General features: G+C 54.9%; 1 protein-coding gene across 3 annotated transcripts in view; it reads left to right on the forward strand.

Moving 5' to 3' along the window:
* The window catches only part of EIF2B3 (eukaryotic translation initiation factor 2B subunit gamma), a 104,962-nt gene extending 96,157 nt beyond the window's left edge, over positions 1 to 8,805 (forward strand). Inside the window, exons 12-14 of one of the 3 annotated variants that reach the window (XR_009743064.1) lie at positions 4,447 to 4,561; positions 6,298 to 6,507; positions 8,100 to 8,805. Coding sequence is in view for 1 of the 3 variants with exons in the window: in XM_061451407.1 (XP_061307391.1) it covers positions 4,447 to 4,499 (53 nt within the window). In the remaining 2 variants the exon portion in view is untranslated. Of the gene's footprint in view, positions 1 to 4,446; positions 4,664 to 6,297; positions 7,449 to 8,099 lie in introns of those variants that run through there. The other 2 variants (XR_009743063.1, XM_061451407.1) reach the window with 2 other exon arrangements.
* The last annotated feature ends 8,676 nt before the right edge of the window (positions 8,806 to 17,481 follow it).

Here is a 17,481-nt window from a genome sequence, read left to right on the forward strand (position 1 = left end):
CTCCAGCACAGAGACACGGCACTTCGGACAAATCTGTGAGGCACTGACAGCCTTTAGGGCCACAGCGTGGTCACCCCTGATCTCCAGTGATCCTGTAAGTACAGCGTAGCTGTGGAGCGAGCAGGCCTTGACTGGAAAGCCCCACTGCTCTGTAAACACAAACAAATCAGCCCCCATCACCTGCTTCCCTTCTTTATCTCTGCATGTAATTTAAAACACCCTCCAGCCTCCCAAAGTCAAGCTTCAGCTGCTTCCCATCCCCTTAAGCCCCTTTAGTTCCTTCCCCCCCCCCCCACTCCCAACCTGGCTGCTTTTCCAGGGCCAACCATCACTGCAGAGACAAGTTGCTCTTCTCTCCCACTCTCTGATCCTTTCTGTCCTGGGTGAATGTGGTAGGAACCACCCACAGCGTGTTTTCGTGCATGCGTTTCTGCAGTCTCCCCTCCCCCCTGCCTCGTTTTTTAAGTTAAACTATCTCTTGCTTTAAAGAGAGCAAATACACAGCAGTGGCTTTCATCACTGCTGTATAATAGAGCAGTAATTCTGTGCCAGGGACTGTTTTCTATTTTATTTTAAAGGGTTTATAAAACAGTGTATGTAATTGAGTGAGTAAACTGAACGTTTTCTGGAGCCCCTGAGGGCTGGAACTTCGTGGTGGTCCTGGGCCTAGGCCCTAACCCTTTTTTTTTCCCCTCTCTCTCCTTCCCCCCCCCCCTCCCTTTCCCCTCCTTCCCCTCCTCCTTTACAACCCAGAGTTGCCACCAGCAGCAGCAGCAGCAATCTGTCTGGGGCTAATTGAGCAAACAACAAGGAGATGCTTTCACATGGCTTTTAAAGGAATGCTCCGGCATCCCCTTTCTGCGAGCAGCTTGGCAGGAACCTGCCAGGAAGGCTGGGGAGCGGGGGTCCCCGGGTGCTGGTGGGGTTTGTGCTGGCCTGTGCGCAGTCATTTCCGCCCCTCTGTTTATTTGCATTACAATTTGGTTTTAGCCAAGCACCAAAAGCTGCACGCTGCTCCCCAGCTCGCCTTGTGCGTATGTTTTTAAGGGGCTAGTGTACAGTATGTGTAAACAAATGTCTTCCAAAGCAGGAACGCATCTCTAACGAGTGACAGGTTTTTGATTTAGACTCAGTAAAATCCCCGTGGACGCTGGGTTCAAGAGCCCAGGCTGGCTTCAGGCTGGGCTGCATCAGCAAGTTGAAGCAAAGTGCTAATCAAGAAGGTTGAATGTGTTGATCAGCTCTGGATTCGCTTAGCACCAGATGCTCCCAATCTGAGAAGATCTAGTTGAACATGATTTAAGGTTGCGGAGTCCAACTCTAAGGGTTTCTGAAAGTCCTTTCTCTAATCCCGCTTCTTTCTCTGTGGGCTGAATGCATCTGTAACCCTGCCAGTGTCAGATAAAAGGCAGCCTGGTAAGAAATCCCTAATGGGGAGCTAGGGAAGGAGAAGGGAGCTGAACAGCTAAGCATGTGAGGTACTTCTCCCTCCTCCCCCGGAGTTTCAGGCAGAGTTTCTGCATGAACTGAGCTTGCTGGTACCAGCCAGAGCCACTGGCAACTGGCAGCCACGGCTGATAATGAAACGCTATCTGCAGCTCGGCTCTCTGGCACACACATTGGAGTCTGAATTCCCTTCCCTCCACAAGGAGGGCTTTGGGAAGGGAAGAGGGAAGCAGGGTGAATCCTTATCTGCCTATCGCATCCCCTCAGGGTGCGGAATCAGGCTTTGTTTCTAGCAAAACCATTCCTCTTTATCACTTAAACACTTTCTCGAAGATTTAAGGCAGGCACATTCATGTGTTTTCTTTTAGCCTGTGCAGGGAGAAATGAGTTTGGTGATTTCATGGGAGTCTGAAGTAGCAGTGACATACCAGGCAGGCTGTGTGTGCCCACTTTGGGAAATCTGGTCAACATGGATCGAAATGAGCAGGGGGATGGAGATGAGGGAATGCATGCTTTGATTTCCTGTGTGCCTTTAAACTCTTTAAGCTCATTGCTGCCTCAGTTTCCCCATCTGTAAAATAGGAGTGATCTTATTTGCCCACTCCCAAGTAGTCTTTTGGATTCATCAGGTATAAAATGCAAGATACAAGTCAGCTGCAAGCATGTCAGTGCACAATACAAACAGATGGTAGCACCTCTGCCACAAAGTATGCGACAGGCCCCATCCCAGCTCTGCGTGTTTAGGACAGTGCAGGATGCTGTCTGAAACGAAGCAAGAAGTTCCTCATTAAAAAGTGTTGCTACAGATAACCTATATATAGACCCATAAATTGACATGGCTCTTTATAAGCCTAGATGAAGGCATGTTTAATCTGCAGAGGCATAACGTAATTACTCTCACTGGATGGTAGCCAGGGTCTTATTCACATCATAGAAATCAACATGATAGGTAGTCTGCTTGGAGAAGGTTCAGGAATGGAGTCACAGGAGTTGCTACAGGGCCTGTTTGAGATATATTGGGAAAGTTGTTGGGGGTGAGGAATGTTATAGCAAGAAGTGCTGCAGGTTGGATTTGAGGTACCTTGGCAAAGCTGTGTGGGGTCTAGGACGGGAGGAGAGAGGTGCTGAAGGCTGGACTTGAGGCTGTTGGCAGAGCTGTGCTGCAGAGGTTGTGTGGTGCTACCTACATCACACTTGCACCTGGCACTTGTACAGTCAGTCCCTCGTTTTCCTGAGTACTGCATCCACCTCTGCTCATCCTGCCCAAAGTGCTGGAGATGGAGCTCCACATTCCAACTTCAGGATGTTAGCATGAGGCTCCAGGATTCGTTGTCATTTGTCACTGAATACCCTCAGCAAAGAACTAAATGACTCAAACTGATGCTGAAGATGAGAAGCTCCTTGATCCCTGTATTCTCGCCTTCATGAAGGGTCTCTGTAAGGAGGTGTGTGGCTAACCCAGGCTGAGGAGACAGCAGGATCCATATGTTCATAGGATTGGAGTTGTATTGGGAAATTGTCTTGCCACAGTCCAATATTCCTTGAAGTTTGTAGAGCAGGTTTTGATCAGACCCTTTCTGGAGCACTGGTTTGCATGGTACAAAGGTAATGCCTTGAATTTTAAACCAAGAGAAACATCATGTTGGCCCAGCCAGCCTGGGGTTTGCCAGGAATTTCTTCATTTAGCCAAAGGTGGCATGTTTGTTGTTTTGCAGCAGTCTTGCAAAATCCACTCCCCTGAGGGGAGGAGTTTTAGGTGGGTAAATAAAACACAACCAGTTCTTTCCATCATCCTTGGCTATCCACCCCCACTGCTGTATAAGATGTGGGGGACAACACAGCCTCCATCAGTGTATCCCAGCACCTAGCAACCCTTGAGCTTTATCCTGGGCTCCAGAGCCAATTGTTATTCCTAATGTGCAGAAGGGGAGATGGAAAGCCTGAGGGCATGGGTCAGACCACCTGAGCTCCACCTGAATAGGTGTCCAGCTCCCAGAGAGCAATTTAGATTCACCACCTCCCCCTCATGGTACCCTGAGGACACCCACTTCGAGCACACCAGCTTTGTGTCATGCTCTGAGGCCACATGCTTGGGGGGGGGGTTAGGCACTGGGCTTTCAGTTACGTGTTTTTATTATTTTGGCTTCAAATCCCTTATTTGCAGTCCTTCCCTGACAAGCTGCTTTTGCATTTTAAAGGGAAGGCTCTTTCAGTAGTGCATTAGCAGTGCTGGGGCAGGGACTGGCACATGAATGTGTCCGCTGGGGCTGTGCAGAGCTCCTGGGAACAGGCAAAGGAGTGACCTTGTGGAACTGGCCTCTCCAACATGTTTGCTCCACAAGGAGTCTGAGGAGGGCTGTCCACTGTTCCCCTTAGAGGTGATAACAGTGCTCAGAGACCTTGCTTCACACAGATGCTTTTGCAGAGGCTCCATCCAGAGCCTAATCCAGGAGGGAGAAGTCAAATTTAAATTACAAAATAAATCAAAGTTCTTTCTTTTCAAGATGCCAGGTTGAGATCTCAGGGGTTGCTGAGAGGATCTCACCCTCTTCCATGATGGCCCCAGATGCTCAGCAGCCCCTTTCCTCCCCAGGCTGCCTGCAGTCTGAGGCCACACGGCGCTCTTCAGGGCCGGGTGCATTACTGATCTCTAATTTTATGTCACATCTCCACATCGGATGTGGAGGGTTCTTCGACTCAACCAAGGATTACACCTGTCAGCAGCAGCTGTGACTTCCGTCGGGGCTCTCTTGTTTTGTAGTGACACATACATGTGAAAACTCATTAGGGAAACCTCCTGATGTTTAGTCAGTTGTTTAGGCTCTTGCCATGTGTGTGGGATTGATGCTGGAGTCCACAGAAAGGCAGCGAATCCGTGTTTGAGCTCCCCAGAATCTGCTTTTCTCATTTGTTTTATAGTTGCAGATTTGCAAAATGAGAGGTCTGAAGCACTGTGGCAAACTCAATTCCTCTTCTCTTCCTCCCTCTCTCTCTTTTCAGCCAAACATGTTAATGAAGTCATTGTGGGCACTGAACAGCTGATGGAGATATAACCGGAGTAGGTTTTAAAGATGATTTTATGGAAGCCAGCAGCAGAACCAGATGTTCAAGCATCGTAAGATCATCCGAACACATCAGTACTGGCACGGTTTACCCTGTCATTGCTCCTTTCCTGTGCAGCTTTATATTTATGTCTTAATAAAGCAGTATTTGCAGAGCGGTGTGTCCGCCAGCCCTTCCCCCCTCATTGGGATGCACGTGGGTTTGTGCCGGGTAATATCGGTTCCTGCGCCCGCCGAACGCACTGTACTTTTCCAGCAGAAGGGACCACACAGACTGTGCCCACTCCAAAGAATGATTTAGCCGCCCTCCCTGCGATGTAAACCACGTCCCTGCAGCCCTGCACCACCGTCCCCGAGCCTGGGAGAGACCGCTCGGGATGCGGCTGGTGCATCTCATCAACGCAGCAGGCGGGCAGCGGAACACAGCCGTAATGAGGGCTGCTCTTTGCAGCCCGGTGGCTCTGCCAGCCTCCTCCTCCTCGCTCTCATGATGCTGCCCCATAGCACAGATGGGTTTAAGCTGCGCCTCTCCTCTCCTGTACTGCAGTTGAGGAGTTTGGCACCCATTTCCATCAGGGCTGAGTTTGGGCTGTTACTTTGAAATCCTGCCCAAGAGCAAGTATGTGAGAGGGATGGAGGAGCGTGGAGGGGAAGTGGGGCTAAACCCTGAGTGCTGTGCCTTATTTTGATGGTTCTTTCACTTGTCAGTCTGACGTTCCTAATCCCAGGCAAGAGATTCCCTCCCCACATCTAGATAATCTGTGGATGACTCTACCTACATCTGTGCGATGAGTCGAGTGTGCTGATGTGAAACGCATAGCCTTGTGGTCAGGGGTTGTGCCAGGATTGTAAAGCACCTGGATGGGATTGAAACACAAGCTGTTCTTTAACGTTTATAAATTGGACACAAGTTCCTACCTAAAAGCTGTTTATTAGAATCTGGTAGGATTCAACGGGACATTTATCTGCCCCTGGCAGTTTGACATCCAGAGGTGCTTACAGCAGCTGGCTGGGATGATATTTCATTAACTGAAGTGATAAATGTTAGATGTGTGCTTCGTGGGCACCAGTGTCCCCTGAGGAAAATTACCATTTCCCAGCTAATTTGACAGGAGAGGGATTATAATCCAGACGTTCCCGAGTTTCATAAACAAAATCCCTTCTCTAAGGGACCAGATTGGAATGGGAAGTGTGGATAAGGATGAGCTTCAAGGCCTTTGACAAGCTGCAGGAAGAAGAAACGTGCTGCAGTTCAGCTCCAGCTTCGTGCTAGAGGTTTTTTGCCTCGCGTATGTGCGCAAACATGTTCCTAAGGTACGAAGCCTTTTTCATCCAAGGATCGCAGAGGCTTCACAAAGGTTTAATTAAAGAGAGTTCTTGTCTCCGTGTGCGGCAAGGAGCGAGGCATCCATTTTGGGTGTGTAGAAACAGAAGCAGAGGGGAGCGTAATTACCTGGCTTTGCATTTAGCCAGAAAGCTGTGGCAAAGCCCAAAGAGGTCCACAGGGACTTTGACTTAAACACAAAGCCTTCTCCCTTTCTGTTTTTAGGATACATTTTAGCTTCTGAAAAGTCCACATCCCCTTACTTAACAGCTACAGCTTTACCTCCTTGTGCCTTAATTATACGTTGAAGTCTCAGTCCTTTTGTTTAGCTAATTTAAGAAGAGGGTGGGGGGCTCTTTACTGTGTCGGTTAGAATTTAGCATTAATTTAGTGTTCTCTGACACTTGAAAACCTGGCCGGGATTTGAGGCGTTTTCTTTTCCTTTTTGCCTTTTACGACCTGCAGGTGTTTGGGGTGAGATAAAAGTAGATCCCAAAGTGAGATTTCGCAGCACAAATTATCAAAGTGAAGATTCACTCTTGATGCACTCGACGTGTGTGGCAGTAATTATGAAAAATAGTTCAGGATAATAGGGCCTTCAGGAATCCCAAGGCGGGCACTGGGAGGTTAACCCTTCCTCATCTAACCAGGTCTCCACACTGCTGTCATCATCAGGTGAGCAGATGATGGGTTGAGTCAGGCAACTTCAGTCATAAATGTTACTGTCTTCAAGAGAACTGGGGAGGCGACCAAGGAAATGAAGTTCTGTTCCCAGTTATAGATGTGACTGTTGATCCTGTGTCCTACACACCTTCAGGAAGGTGTTGCTGGCTGAGCTGCTTATCAGCTTTGAAGAATGGGTCACCTCTCACATAGCAAGTAAGTCTCCTCACTGTGCTGCTCTATCGTACCCATGCAGCAGACTGTCACAGCCCGTGCCCATCACAGTGCTGTTAACACCAAGTTGGTTCTTTATGTTTCTCTGAGATGGAACTTCCCAACTCTGTAGGTGCCGGTGCTTTTGGACAGGCTTGTCCTGAGCACTTCCTTGGCAGATGTACAACCGGGGTTGATGTGAGAAGGTTCTTGCAGTGGCATGCCACGTGCTGCATCTGCACGTGGTGAAGCAGAGGCCTGCCATGATGCCCAGTGAGGTCCCCAGCCAGCAGCACCTCTGGCTCCTGGGTGTCACTGGGCAGTGCCCTGGGCAGCAGGTTGGTGTGGGTGCAGAGCCCAGCAGCAGTGTGTGCACACACTGCACCCTACTCCTTCCTGTGAGTCTTGCACCACTATTACACCATGATGGGGGCACCTGAAGCTTTGTCCCTTGCCCTGGCTCCTGTGAGAGGTGGGTACCACCTGCAACAGCTCTGCAGCGATGTCCTTCCCAAGGTGTTCATCGTCCTTCATGTGGGTCAGGAAAATTCAATGCACAAATAGAGGCTGGGTACAGAATGGATTGAGAGCAGCCTTGAGGAGGACTTGGTGGTATTTGTCAGTGAGAAGCTCAACATGACCCAGCAGTGTGCACTTGCAGAAAGCCAGCCTTCTCCTGGGCTGCATCCCAAGGAGCATGACCAGCAGGTCAAGGGAGGGGTTTCTCCTCGTCTACTCCGCTCTCATGAGACCCCCACCTGGAGTCCTGCGTTCAGCTCTGGAGCCCCAAAACAAGAGGGATGTGGACTTGTTAGAGTGGGTCCAGAGGAGGCCACAAAGATGCTCCAAGGGCTGGAGCACCTCTGCCATGGAGACAGGCTGAGAGCTGGGTTTGTTCAGCATGGAGAAGAGAAGGCTTTGGCGAGACCTTAGAGCAGCTTCCAGAGCCTAAAGGGCACTACAAGAAACCTTGGGAGGGACTTGTACAAGGCTATGTAGTGACAGGACAAGGGGGAATGGCTTTGAGCTGGCAGAGGAGAGATTTAGATTAGATAATAGCAAAAAATTATTCACTCTGAGGGTGGTTACAGGAACAGGTTGCCCAGAGAAGCTGTGGCTGCCCCATCTCTGGCAGTGTTCAAGGCCAGGCTGGACAGGACTTGGAGCAACCTGGTCTAGTGGACTAGGTGTACCTGGCCATGGCAGGGGGTTAGAATCGGATGAGCTTTAATGTCCCTTCCAACCCAAACCATTCTGTGATTCTGTATTTGCAACCAAACCCATTTGCAAGACATAAGACTTGTGAAAAGCATTTGTTGGATGGTTACACATACATACATACATACATACATACATACTCCTCCCTCAGCCATTCATGTTTGCTTTTGTAGGTGATGGTTGTGATCTTTCAGGAAGGAGCAGCAAATCTGATCCCTTATGCAGTCAAACCGAAGTGGATGGCTCCCATCTTCCTGGCAGCCTTGGAGCAGAGCCACACAAGGGGAATGTAAGCAGCCAGTCATCCCGTGGGACAGTGGGCTGCCCACCTCAGTGGTGTTCAGATGGACACAAAACCTTCTTGGCACCAGCCTTTGATCTCACTTTTGGGACACTTGTTTGGTTTGTGGGCAGGAAGGAGAGAGGAGCACCAGGCTGAGCAGTTGTATGGCCTCAGGTCCACAGGTCTGGCTCCCCCATGATCTATCAAGTTGATGCTGTGTGTGCAGCCCTAGCAGCAGGACTCTCCTGAACCTCTTGGAGCTGGACATCATGAGGACTCACTAGTCTTTTCCTGCTTCCAGTCTCCAAGGTTTATCCTGCAGAGTCGTGTTGCTCCTTCAGGCTTTCTTGCTGGCTTCTGCACCCTGCTTTCCTTCCTCTGGCTGCCTGGAAAGAGTGGCCATCCCCATGCCCTGCCCATGCTTTGGACTTTGCTCGTGGGAGCTTCTTGTCCCAGGAGACCAGAACTTTCCTTACAAACCCTACAGGTCTAGGGAACACCAGTGTTCTCAGGAGGTGCTTTGCTGCCTCCACACTGTCCCAAATCTGCAGTGAGAGCCACTGGCTGCTCTGGTCCCTGCCCTAGTGTCTTGCCATGGGAGGGGGGCTAGATCAAGCCCCAGTTGGTGCTCACAGCACGTTGTGCATGGTGTAACCCAGAACCCAGGTACCACTGGTCCTGGGATGTTACAGTGGCCATCAGTGCCACCCTTCTGTCACCCTGCCCATTCCTGTGGCCTCTGGTCACCTCTGTTTTAAAGCACTGAAGACTGCAGCAGGCTGTTGGAGCTAGGTCCCTTAGCATTGCAGTCTGCCTACCATGCCCCATCCCAGCCTCCCTGGTGCCATGGGGGCATGCAGGGCGCAGAGACCTTCTCACTGAGCAACTGATCTAGGGCCATGGAGATTCCCTCACAGGGTCCAGCACCCGGCCAATCCCCCCAGCACCTCTGCAGCCTCACTCACTCCCAGCTGGGCAGCTGATTCCTGGATCCTGTCAGGTTTCACTCCATCTCCCGGGAGCCAAGGTCCACAGCCGTGCCTGTGCCTCCCAGACGGGCCGGCAGACGAGAACTTCCTTCCAGGCCCTATAGACAGACATTTTATATACGTTAAAATACGTGTGTATATAAATATGGAAAGCAAGAGCTTGGGAGAGCTTGAGTCTAAATAAACTTGTATGTTTAAGGCTTTTAAAATGCTAATGCTGAATTTCAGGGGAGGGGGGAACGCAAGGGGATTGTTGGACTGAGCACCAGGACAGCTGATGAGCTTGGATCGGTGCCTTTACAATTCAAGGAAAAAATGGGATAGTTTTGGGAAGGAAAAAGGGATTTTCTTGTTTTTGTTTTTAGTAGAAAATAAAAGAAGCTGCCTTCTTATTTGCCTCCCTCCCCCAGCGCCGGAGCAGCGAGCGACTGGTGTTGTATGCATAAGCTATTCCTTTGTGCAACATCTAAATGGTTAATTGTGTTTGAGGAAGATGTACGGGCGAATGGAGGGACCACCCAGCAAGAGACAGACAAGAAAGAGCGATCTCTGAAATGTTTAACCAGAGAGAGAGCAAAGTTGTTTAAAAATATTTAATTTACAACATTCCACACTGCTGATTATAAATTGGCCGTCCAAAAACACTGCTGCGTGCGGGGAGGGATCCAGGCAGCATGAAACAAATTCTTGTGATTGTTTTTCCTATCTTCCTCCCTCCTTTCCCTGGGGAGTTTAACCCCGCGGCGGGATGTGGGTCGCCCCAAGGCATGGGGTCGGTGATGGACCGACCAAAGTCCCTCAGGACCATGGTTTCTGATGAACACCTGTGCACGGGGCTGGCACACACCCCCTGGCTGCACACAGCCTGACAGTGCTGGAGAGCTGGAAGGGATGGTGAGGAATGACCGACTGGTGATGTCAGCAGCAGTGATGGGTGCATTTGAGATGCCCCGCAGTCCCTTCCCTCTGATTTTCATCCCAGCACTGAGATTCTCCCAGAGCATCCAGCCATGCTTCCAAGCAAGGAAGCTGGGAATCCTCCGGTGATGGGTTGGGAGACTCAGGGAGCCAAACCTGGCCAGGCTGCACTGCCCGTGAGAGGTCCCTCACCACCTCTGGGTTGGTGGTGCTCAGCCGCATTGTCCAGCCATTCCCAGCGGCTCCAGGGAGGAGCTGGAACCTGGGTCCTCACAGGGTCATTGAGCAACAGCAGCGTCTTCCCCCGCATGGGCCTTTCTGCAAAGAGGGTGTTTGGTGCCAGATGCCGGGAAGAAGGGATTTGGCCGTACTCTGCTCGCTGATCCACAGTTGGCTTCGATGAACCCAACCGCCCCAGCTCTGCTTCCCTCATGCAAGGGGCTGGAGCTGCTCTGCAAGGAGGGACAGTTCCCTCTCACTGGTGGCCGGGCCGTCCCTCCATCACTTGGGATCTGCTTCCACAATGATATCCTTTCCAACCTTCATGGCCCCTGTTCCCAACATGGCGAGGAAGATGTGGGAGAGCAGGCTCCTGAGCTCCTTACTGTGCTGTTCCAGACCAAGCAGGCAAAGGATACACGTAGTGGGGGGCAGCCCCCTTCTTTCCCAGCCAACACCAACCCTTACAGATGTCACCCATGGCGTTGGAGAACCACCATGCCCAGAGGTTACTGGGGAATAGGGGAGATGCACAGAGGGGATCTGAGAGAAGCCATGATCCAAAAGCAGTGGTCAACCCTCTGTATCAGCTGCTTTTGCTGCAGATCCCTCCTTGATCCTTGCACATCCAGCCTTGGAGAGCGAGAGCCCAGGTCTTTCACACCCTTGCAGCCCCATAGCCCTGGCCATGCAGCCAGCCCCCTGGGAGCCCTGTGGAGCCCCAGCCAGCAGGAAGGACAAGGGTCTGCCTGCTCCCGCTCTCTCTCCCAGCAAGAAGGGGCACAGGGAGGGCTGCAGGGCTGTTTGCCTCACGTTTCCTACCCCCTAATCACTGGGGAAGCCTCACGGGCCACCTGGGCGCTGCCTCGCATGCAGCAGAGCCCTGTGTCAGCCCGAGGAGCCGGGCTGGGTTTGGCTGCTTGCCCCCGTGGCGAGCTCGGCTCTCGGTGGCTGAATCGCTCCGGGTCCTGCCAGCCCCAGCCGGTGCCGGCAGCGAGAGCAGAGACAAAAGAGCTTGTGTCCTGCTGCCAGCAGCCGGCCCCGCCGCGCGGCCGCCCGCCCAATTAAACCGTGCCCGCTTCCCATGCGGCCCCTGCACCACGCACCAGCCCCGGGGACCCCCGCTCTGTGCGGCCTCCCTGCGCGCACCAGCGCTTGGGCACCAGGCTCCATCGGTACCCCGTGAGGGCATCTCCCATGGCCCGTGGTGGGAGGGTTCACCCCATCCCTAAGCTTTCCAGGCTCACAGCACCCATCAGGTAGTGGGCTGCTGAGCATCCCTCCCCATTCCTGCTCCCCACAAGGACTGGGCCGGGATGGGACCTGCCAGCAGCAGCCACTGCAGCAGCGGGAGCATCCCCACGCCCCGTCCCGACCCGCAGGGCCGGTGTCACATCCACTTAGCCGGCTCCGAAAATCCCTCGCCCTGACACCTTGTTAAATACCCACCAGGGGTCACAGTTCCTGGGTTTCTTTTTCCTGCTTTTCCTTTACCCCGCTGAGACGTTTCGGTTGGCAGGAGCTACCCCCCCCCCCCCCGCTATTAGGTATCTTTCGGGGAACAAGAAACCTAGATCACTTACAAATTAATTTGGAGTTAAACCTACAGAAAATGAGAAACATGCTGCTTTGCAGGAGAGAGCGCTTGGCCAGCGATCAAGACAAATACATCCAAACCGCTCCATGCAGCGCCCGGGAATGGGGGGCTGCGCGCTCAAGGTAGCCGTCGGCTGCATCCGGGTGCGTTTTAATGGGGCCACGGCCTTTCCTCCCAATTAAAACCGGAGCAAACGAACAAAAGGGACAACCTGCTCCCTGGAGCATGGAGAGGATGCAGGGAAGGAGGAGGTGTGAGGGGTAGTGATGCAGGATGGGGGTCAGTGTATCGGTGTACCCCATTATCTTTGCTGATGGGATGGGGACTGGCTGCAGGCACCGCTTTGCCCCATGGCATATGGATGCTTTTGCATCCATAGCCACGTCCCCAAGGCCACAGCAGCTTGCAGCAAGGCTGCTTCCCAAGGGGACACAGTGCGATGTAGGGCACCCCAAGCCCCCTGGCAGCCCAGGAGCTCCTGGAGGGTCTTGGATATGGGTCTGGCCACCACTGTGCATTGTGTCTGCGCCGGGAGGGGGCCGTGTGGGGGATGCCGGAGCGGCGGAAGAGCAGTGATAAGATAAAAGGTCTGCTTTCCCATGCCGAGGAGCCGGGGGGTTGGATGCGGGGCGAGCGCCGAGGCCACCCAGGTTTCAAGCACTCGGCCTCGGCGCCTGACCCCGGCACATTCAGAGAGCACTTCCTAAATTTGTCTCCTGTGTTCCTGACTCACAAGCAATTTCCTCACCCATAAAACGGCGTCAGCATGAAAGGACTGGCCGGGACACCAATTACTTGTCACCGTTTTACCACCCCGCTGCTCACCGGTTCGTAGCCCCCGGCGGTGCTGGGACAGGATCTGATCTCTCCCCGTGGGGAGCCCTTCTGCCCTGCTCATCCAGGGGGATGGGGTAGTCGGGGTCCCCTTTGCCATGGGGGTGGTACCATGGGGCTCAGGCGTCCCCAGTGCCTGGCACCTGGTGATGCACCCAGGATGAACCTGAAGGGATCTCCCAGCCCAACCTGCATCAGGGAGACCTCGATCATCCCCAGGCCCTTCAGCCCCATGCTGGTGTTGTCCCCGTGCTGGCGCTGTCCCCATGGTATTAAAGATGCTCCTATTTGGCTGCAAGGCGCCATCATCATCACCACGGTGCTGATTCACAGCCAGTGGCACAGACTCACGCTGGCACAAGGCATTGGTATCCAGGCGCCTCCATGCCCTGCCTTGTCCCCTCTCCCTGTGCCTCTGTGCCACCTCATCTGTCTGTCCCCAGTCCCCAGCGCTGGCACATCCGTAACTGCTTCCATGCCCAGGGGATGCAGATGGGGACAGGCTGGTGCAGAGGGGCAGGGAGCTGTGGGAAGGGTCTGAGCACAGCCAGAACCCCTTGGAAGCTGTCACTGGCTCCCGGGAATGGGGATGCTCTGGGCAGCTGTGGCTGCAGCCCGACCTTCCCCAGCAGCAGCAGCAGTTGCCCACCCTCCCCGCAGCAAATCGCTCCCGGCTTCGTGCCGGCAGCGGGCGAGGTTTGCCCAGGGCCTGGCGAGCGCCACGGCGGCTGCTAAACGGGTTTTATGGTGGGATTTAGGGACTTTTCTGCCGGGTAATTGATTTGCCCTGGCAGTAAAAGATCAAGGCAGGGGCTCAGACGGTGGCTCCCGGCATCTGCCCACCGGGCGGGCCAGGGCGCGGGCAGCTCAGGGCATGGCCGGGGCCAGCGGTCCCCAATGCCACCATTGCAGGGTGTGGGGTGCCACGGCCTCGCAGTGATGGGGTGAGCCCTATGGTCCCGTCCAGGATCCCCCTTGCAGCCCCCTCCCTCCCCACATCCTCGCATCCCCCTCCCCAACTCCACCACAAAACAGCCCCCAAAGGAGACAAAAGGGGCTGTTTGGGGACCTGCCACCTGCTAGTCCCCATCCTACAATACCGCAGTAAAGAGGCACCAAACAAAGGCCTTAAAATCCTAAAGGGGCCCATTCATTAGGGTGACAAAGGGGGAAAGAACTACATTATCATAATTAATCCCGGTACTGGCGGTGGGTGGCAGGGCTCTCTGTCTTCCAAGGTGGTGTGGGGACGGCCGGTGTCACCACGTCCACATGCTATTGTGCGCTGTGGCCTTGCTGGGCTTAGGCGGGTTTTAAGCTCTGTAAACACTGCGGGACCCCCCCCCGCCACGGCTACCGGCGATGCCGTCCTGCTCCCCGGCCCCTCCCCAGCCCTGTCTGTCTGCTGGCTGCAGACCCCCCCCCAGAATCCCAGGGATGGGATGGGATGGGATCGGTCCATCCGTGCCCCTCAGTGCACCTGCCCTAGGACTGCTGGGGCTGGGGAAGAGCCTGGACCCCCGGGTCCCACTGGTGATGCTGGGACAGGGGCTCGCTGGCCATGTTCCCTGTGCTGTGTCCCCAGGTGGGATGTGGCACGGACCCCTCTGCTCCTTTCCCAGGGCTTTCCCTGGCCTTGGAGATGGGGATTTGTCCCTTTCCTGATATCTCAGTCCTATTTGGGGGACCAGGTGGACTCCAACTTGAGGACCAGCCTCTATCCCCTCTTTTCAGTCTCCTGCTGCTGGGGAGGCACAGGGAAACTGAGGCACAGTGCAGTACAGGGGTGCGTGTGAGGTTTTATGGGGTATGTTAATATCCTCCCTGTAATCCCCTCTGCTGCATTCTGCCCTCCTGCATCCCTAGAGACACAGCATCCCTTTGGGACACAGCATCTCTTGGGACACACTGGTGCTGGCTTGGGGAAACAATGGGGCACGATGGATGTACGATACCACCCATACATCCGGGGGGCCCTCTTGGCACTCCCATCTCTGCGGTCACCCCTATGGGGTGCCAGCACTGGGCGCAGCACAGCCCGGGGGTCCCCGGGAGCCCGCTGCTGGCGCAGGGCCGCAGCCGGGCGGGCTGTGCCGGTGCTTGGGAGAGCACCATCTGGTTTCCAACTAACAAACGCCCGGCGCTGGCTCCCGGCAGAGGAGTTGCTGCTGCGGCGGCGGCTGTTTACAGCGCGCCGAGGCTCTGGCACGTCCCTGCCAAGTCCCCTCCGCTTTCCCCGCTGGCCGCAGGGCTCCGGGGCTGCATGGCGGCCCCGCGCAGCCCAGCTCCACACCCCGGAGGATGCCGCTGCCTGCCGGGGCCCTTGTCCTGGGCTGCCCTTCCCCGAGGAGCGCCCGCTGCGGCGTGGATCCTGCCCGCGGGGATTTTCCCATCCTCTGCACTCGACGGGGTGGAACGCCCGGAGTGGGGACAGGGTGGACTCGCAAGCCGCGCCATTCCCGCTCCGGGTGCTCAGTGGGTGCCGTGCCCTGACTCCCGCCGCATCCCATCGCCTCGCCCTGGCACCTCCCCATGGCAGGGGCAAGGGACGGCACTGGGTGGCCCCGTTGTGGGGCAAAGCCCCTGGCTCCCGCCTCGCACCCTCAGCTCTTGCAGCCACCGGTGCCACAGAGACACTGCGCAGGGTGGGGGCTGCGCGGAGCCATTTGCCTTTAATTGAATTTATTTGTTACAACCCCAAACAATGTAAAGCAGGCTTCTCCCAGGCTCCAGCTGCCTGCCTGCCCATTAAAATACCATCTAGAACAGCAAATCCCCCCTCCCGCCTTGATATAAAACAGCCGGTCAGCAAGAAGCAGCGAGCAAAGCGTCCTTACATACAAGCCGAGACCCTGCTCCCCATCCCACTGCCCCAAGGCCCACAGGGCTCCATGTCCCTTCCTGGGAGTCTTTAGGGGAAATAAGTGCCCTGAAGGGAGACCCAAAGCTCAGAGCAGACCCACTGTCCGGGAGCCCATCTCCGTGGCGTCAGGGCGGGGGCCTGTCCTGCCCACAGGCGTTTTCCAGTTGGGATTTCAATCCCTGTTGGCGTGGCAGGATCTGGCCCTGTCGCTGGGGTGGTCACCCCCCGCTCCCCGCAGAGCAAGCAGGGGTGCCAGGGATGGTCCTGGCACAGCCAGTCGTGTGTGGTCCTCACAGGAGATTGGTGCTGGCATGGGTGAGCCAGGATGGGGTCAGGGAAGCTGGTCCTGCAGCACCGGGAGCCCAGATCCCGGGGGAACCCTTGGTGCCCTGAGATGGGGCAGATCCAGCTCAGCTCTGGGCCCCAGCAGACATCAAGCATGTCTCCATTGACCATCCCACAACTTTTCCATGGATATTGATGCCATTTCCCAGTGTAGGGCACCAACGGGAGAGCCCCAGGTGGAAGCCAATGGTGACAGATAGGAAGCGGATGCAGAAGGTGGGTCAGGGGAACCGGTGGTGCTGGAGGGGAGATGACGGCTTAGTTTTCCAAGATGAAGCTCACAAAAGGCAGCAGCTGCCCAGCGGTGGAGCGGGTCCATGGGGGAAGAGGAATGATGGAGCTGTTAATAGCAATCAGGCAGTAGAAGTGCTGAATAGCCGTTTCCCTTCTGTATTTGGGGACACGCCAGATGCTACAGGCCTATCGCCGGACGAGGGAGAAACCCTTTACATGCCGCTGGCGCCCAGAAGAACTTGGCAGCCATGGGTCAGGCGTGCAGAGGGGCTGCCCGAGGAGCTCACTTCATTTATTGGGGTCTCTCCCATTTTCGGCCAGGAAAGAGGTGCCAGGATGAACATCACCATCAATGCTCCAGAGGACTGGGGTGGGGATGCCTGTGGGGTGGCTGCTGCTCTATGTGGGTTTACTGACTTCCCTGGGTGTCCTCGGCAGCTCCTCAGGGCAACGTTCCCGGTGGGAGCAGCACCAGGTCTGTCCAATGAAGACCTGAGAAGGGCATAAAATGAGCAAAGAAATAACCCTTATTACCCCACAAATCATTGGTGGCATTTACCCCTTGCCCTTTTGCCCATTCCCTGCCCCATGGATGGGGTTGCTGTGCCCCTCTGCCTCCAGCCCCGAGGTGTTGGGCTTGGCTCCCCATAGCAGGGACGGGGCAGCATCCACCCAAAGGGTGTGCTGTCTTCCTGCCTCCCATCATGTCCCTAGGGGAATATCTGGCTCTTGAGGAGGGCAGCTGGCACTGGGGGTGTAGGGACACCCTGCTCTTGGAGGGAGGATGGGTGTAGTTTGGTTTTGGAAAAAGAAATCCAGGGGGATACCTCTTCCTTTGGGAGAGGATACCTGGTCCTCGAAGGAACGATGGCTATCCACTGGGATGGCTACAGGGGAGATGTGTAGCCTCTGGGAAGGGGCTGCCTGTCCCTTGGGGTGGCTATAGAGGGCTGCCCAGCCCTTGGGGGCTGGAGGTAGAGAGGTACCAAGCCTTTGGGGGTGCTGTCTATCCCTTGGGAAGTTGTTATGGGAAGATGAATGGCCCTCAAAGGGATACCTGACCCTGGGGTGGCTATGGGGCATCTGCCCAGCGCTGGGGGGCATAGAGGGGGAATGCCTGAACCGTGGAGGGTAGCTATGGGGGGATGCCCATGCTTGTGGAGGCACTAGGGGTGCACACCCTGCCCTTGGGCCACCCTTGGGCACCATGGTCCACCCCTTGGGGCATCTCCTTGCAGGGTACCAGTGGCAGGAGGACATTCATCCCTCGGGG

The sequence above is a fragment of the Pezoporus flaviventris genome, unplaced genomic scaffold, assembly GCF_033815535.1.
Source record: "Pezoporus flaviventris isolate CSIRO_AGI_PZ_B2104156 unplaced genomic scaffold, CSIRO_AGI_Pfla_v1 ptg000013l, whole genome shotgun sequence".
NCBI classification, from domain to species: domain Eukaryota; kingdom Metazoa; phylum Chordata; class Aves; order Psittaciformes; family Psittacidae; genus Pezoporus; species Pezoporus flaviventris.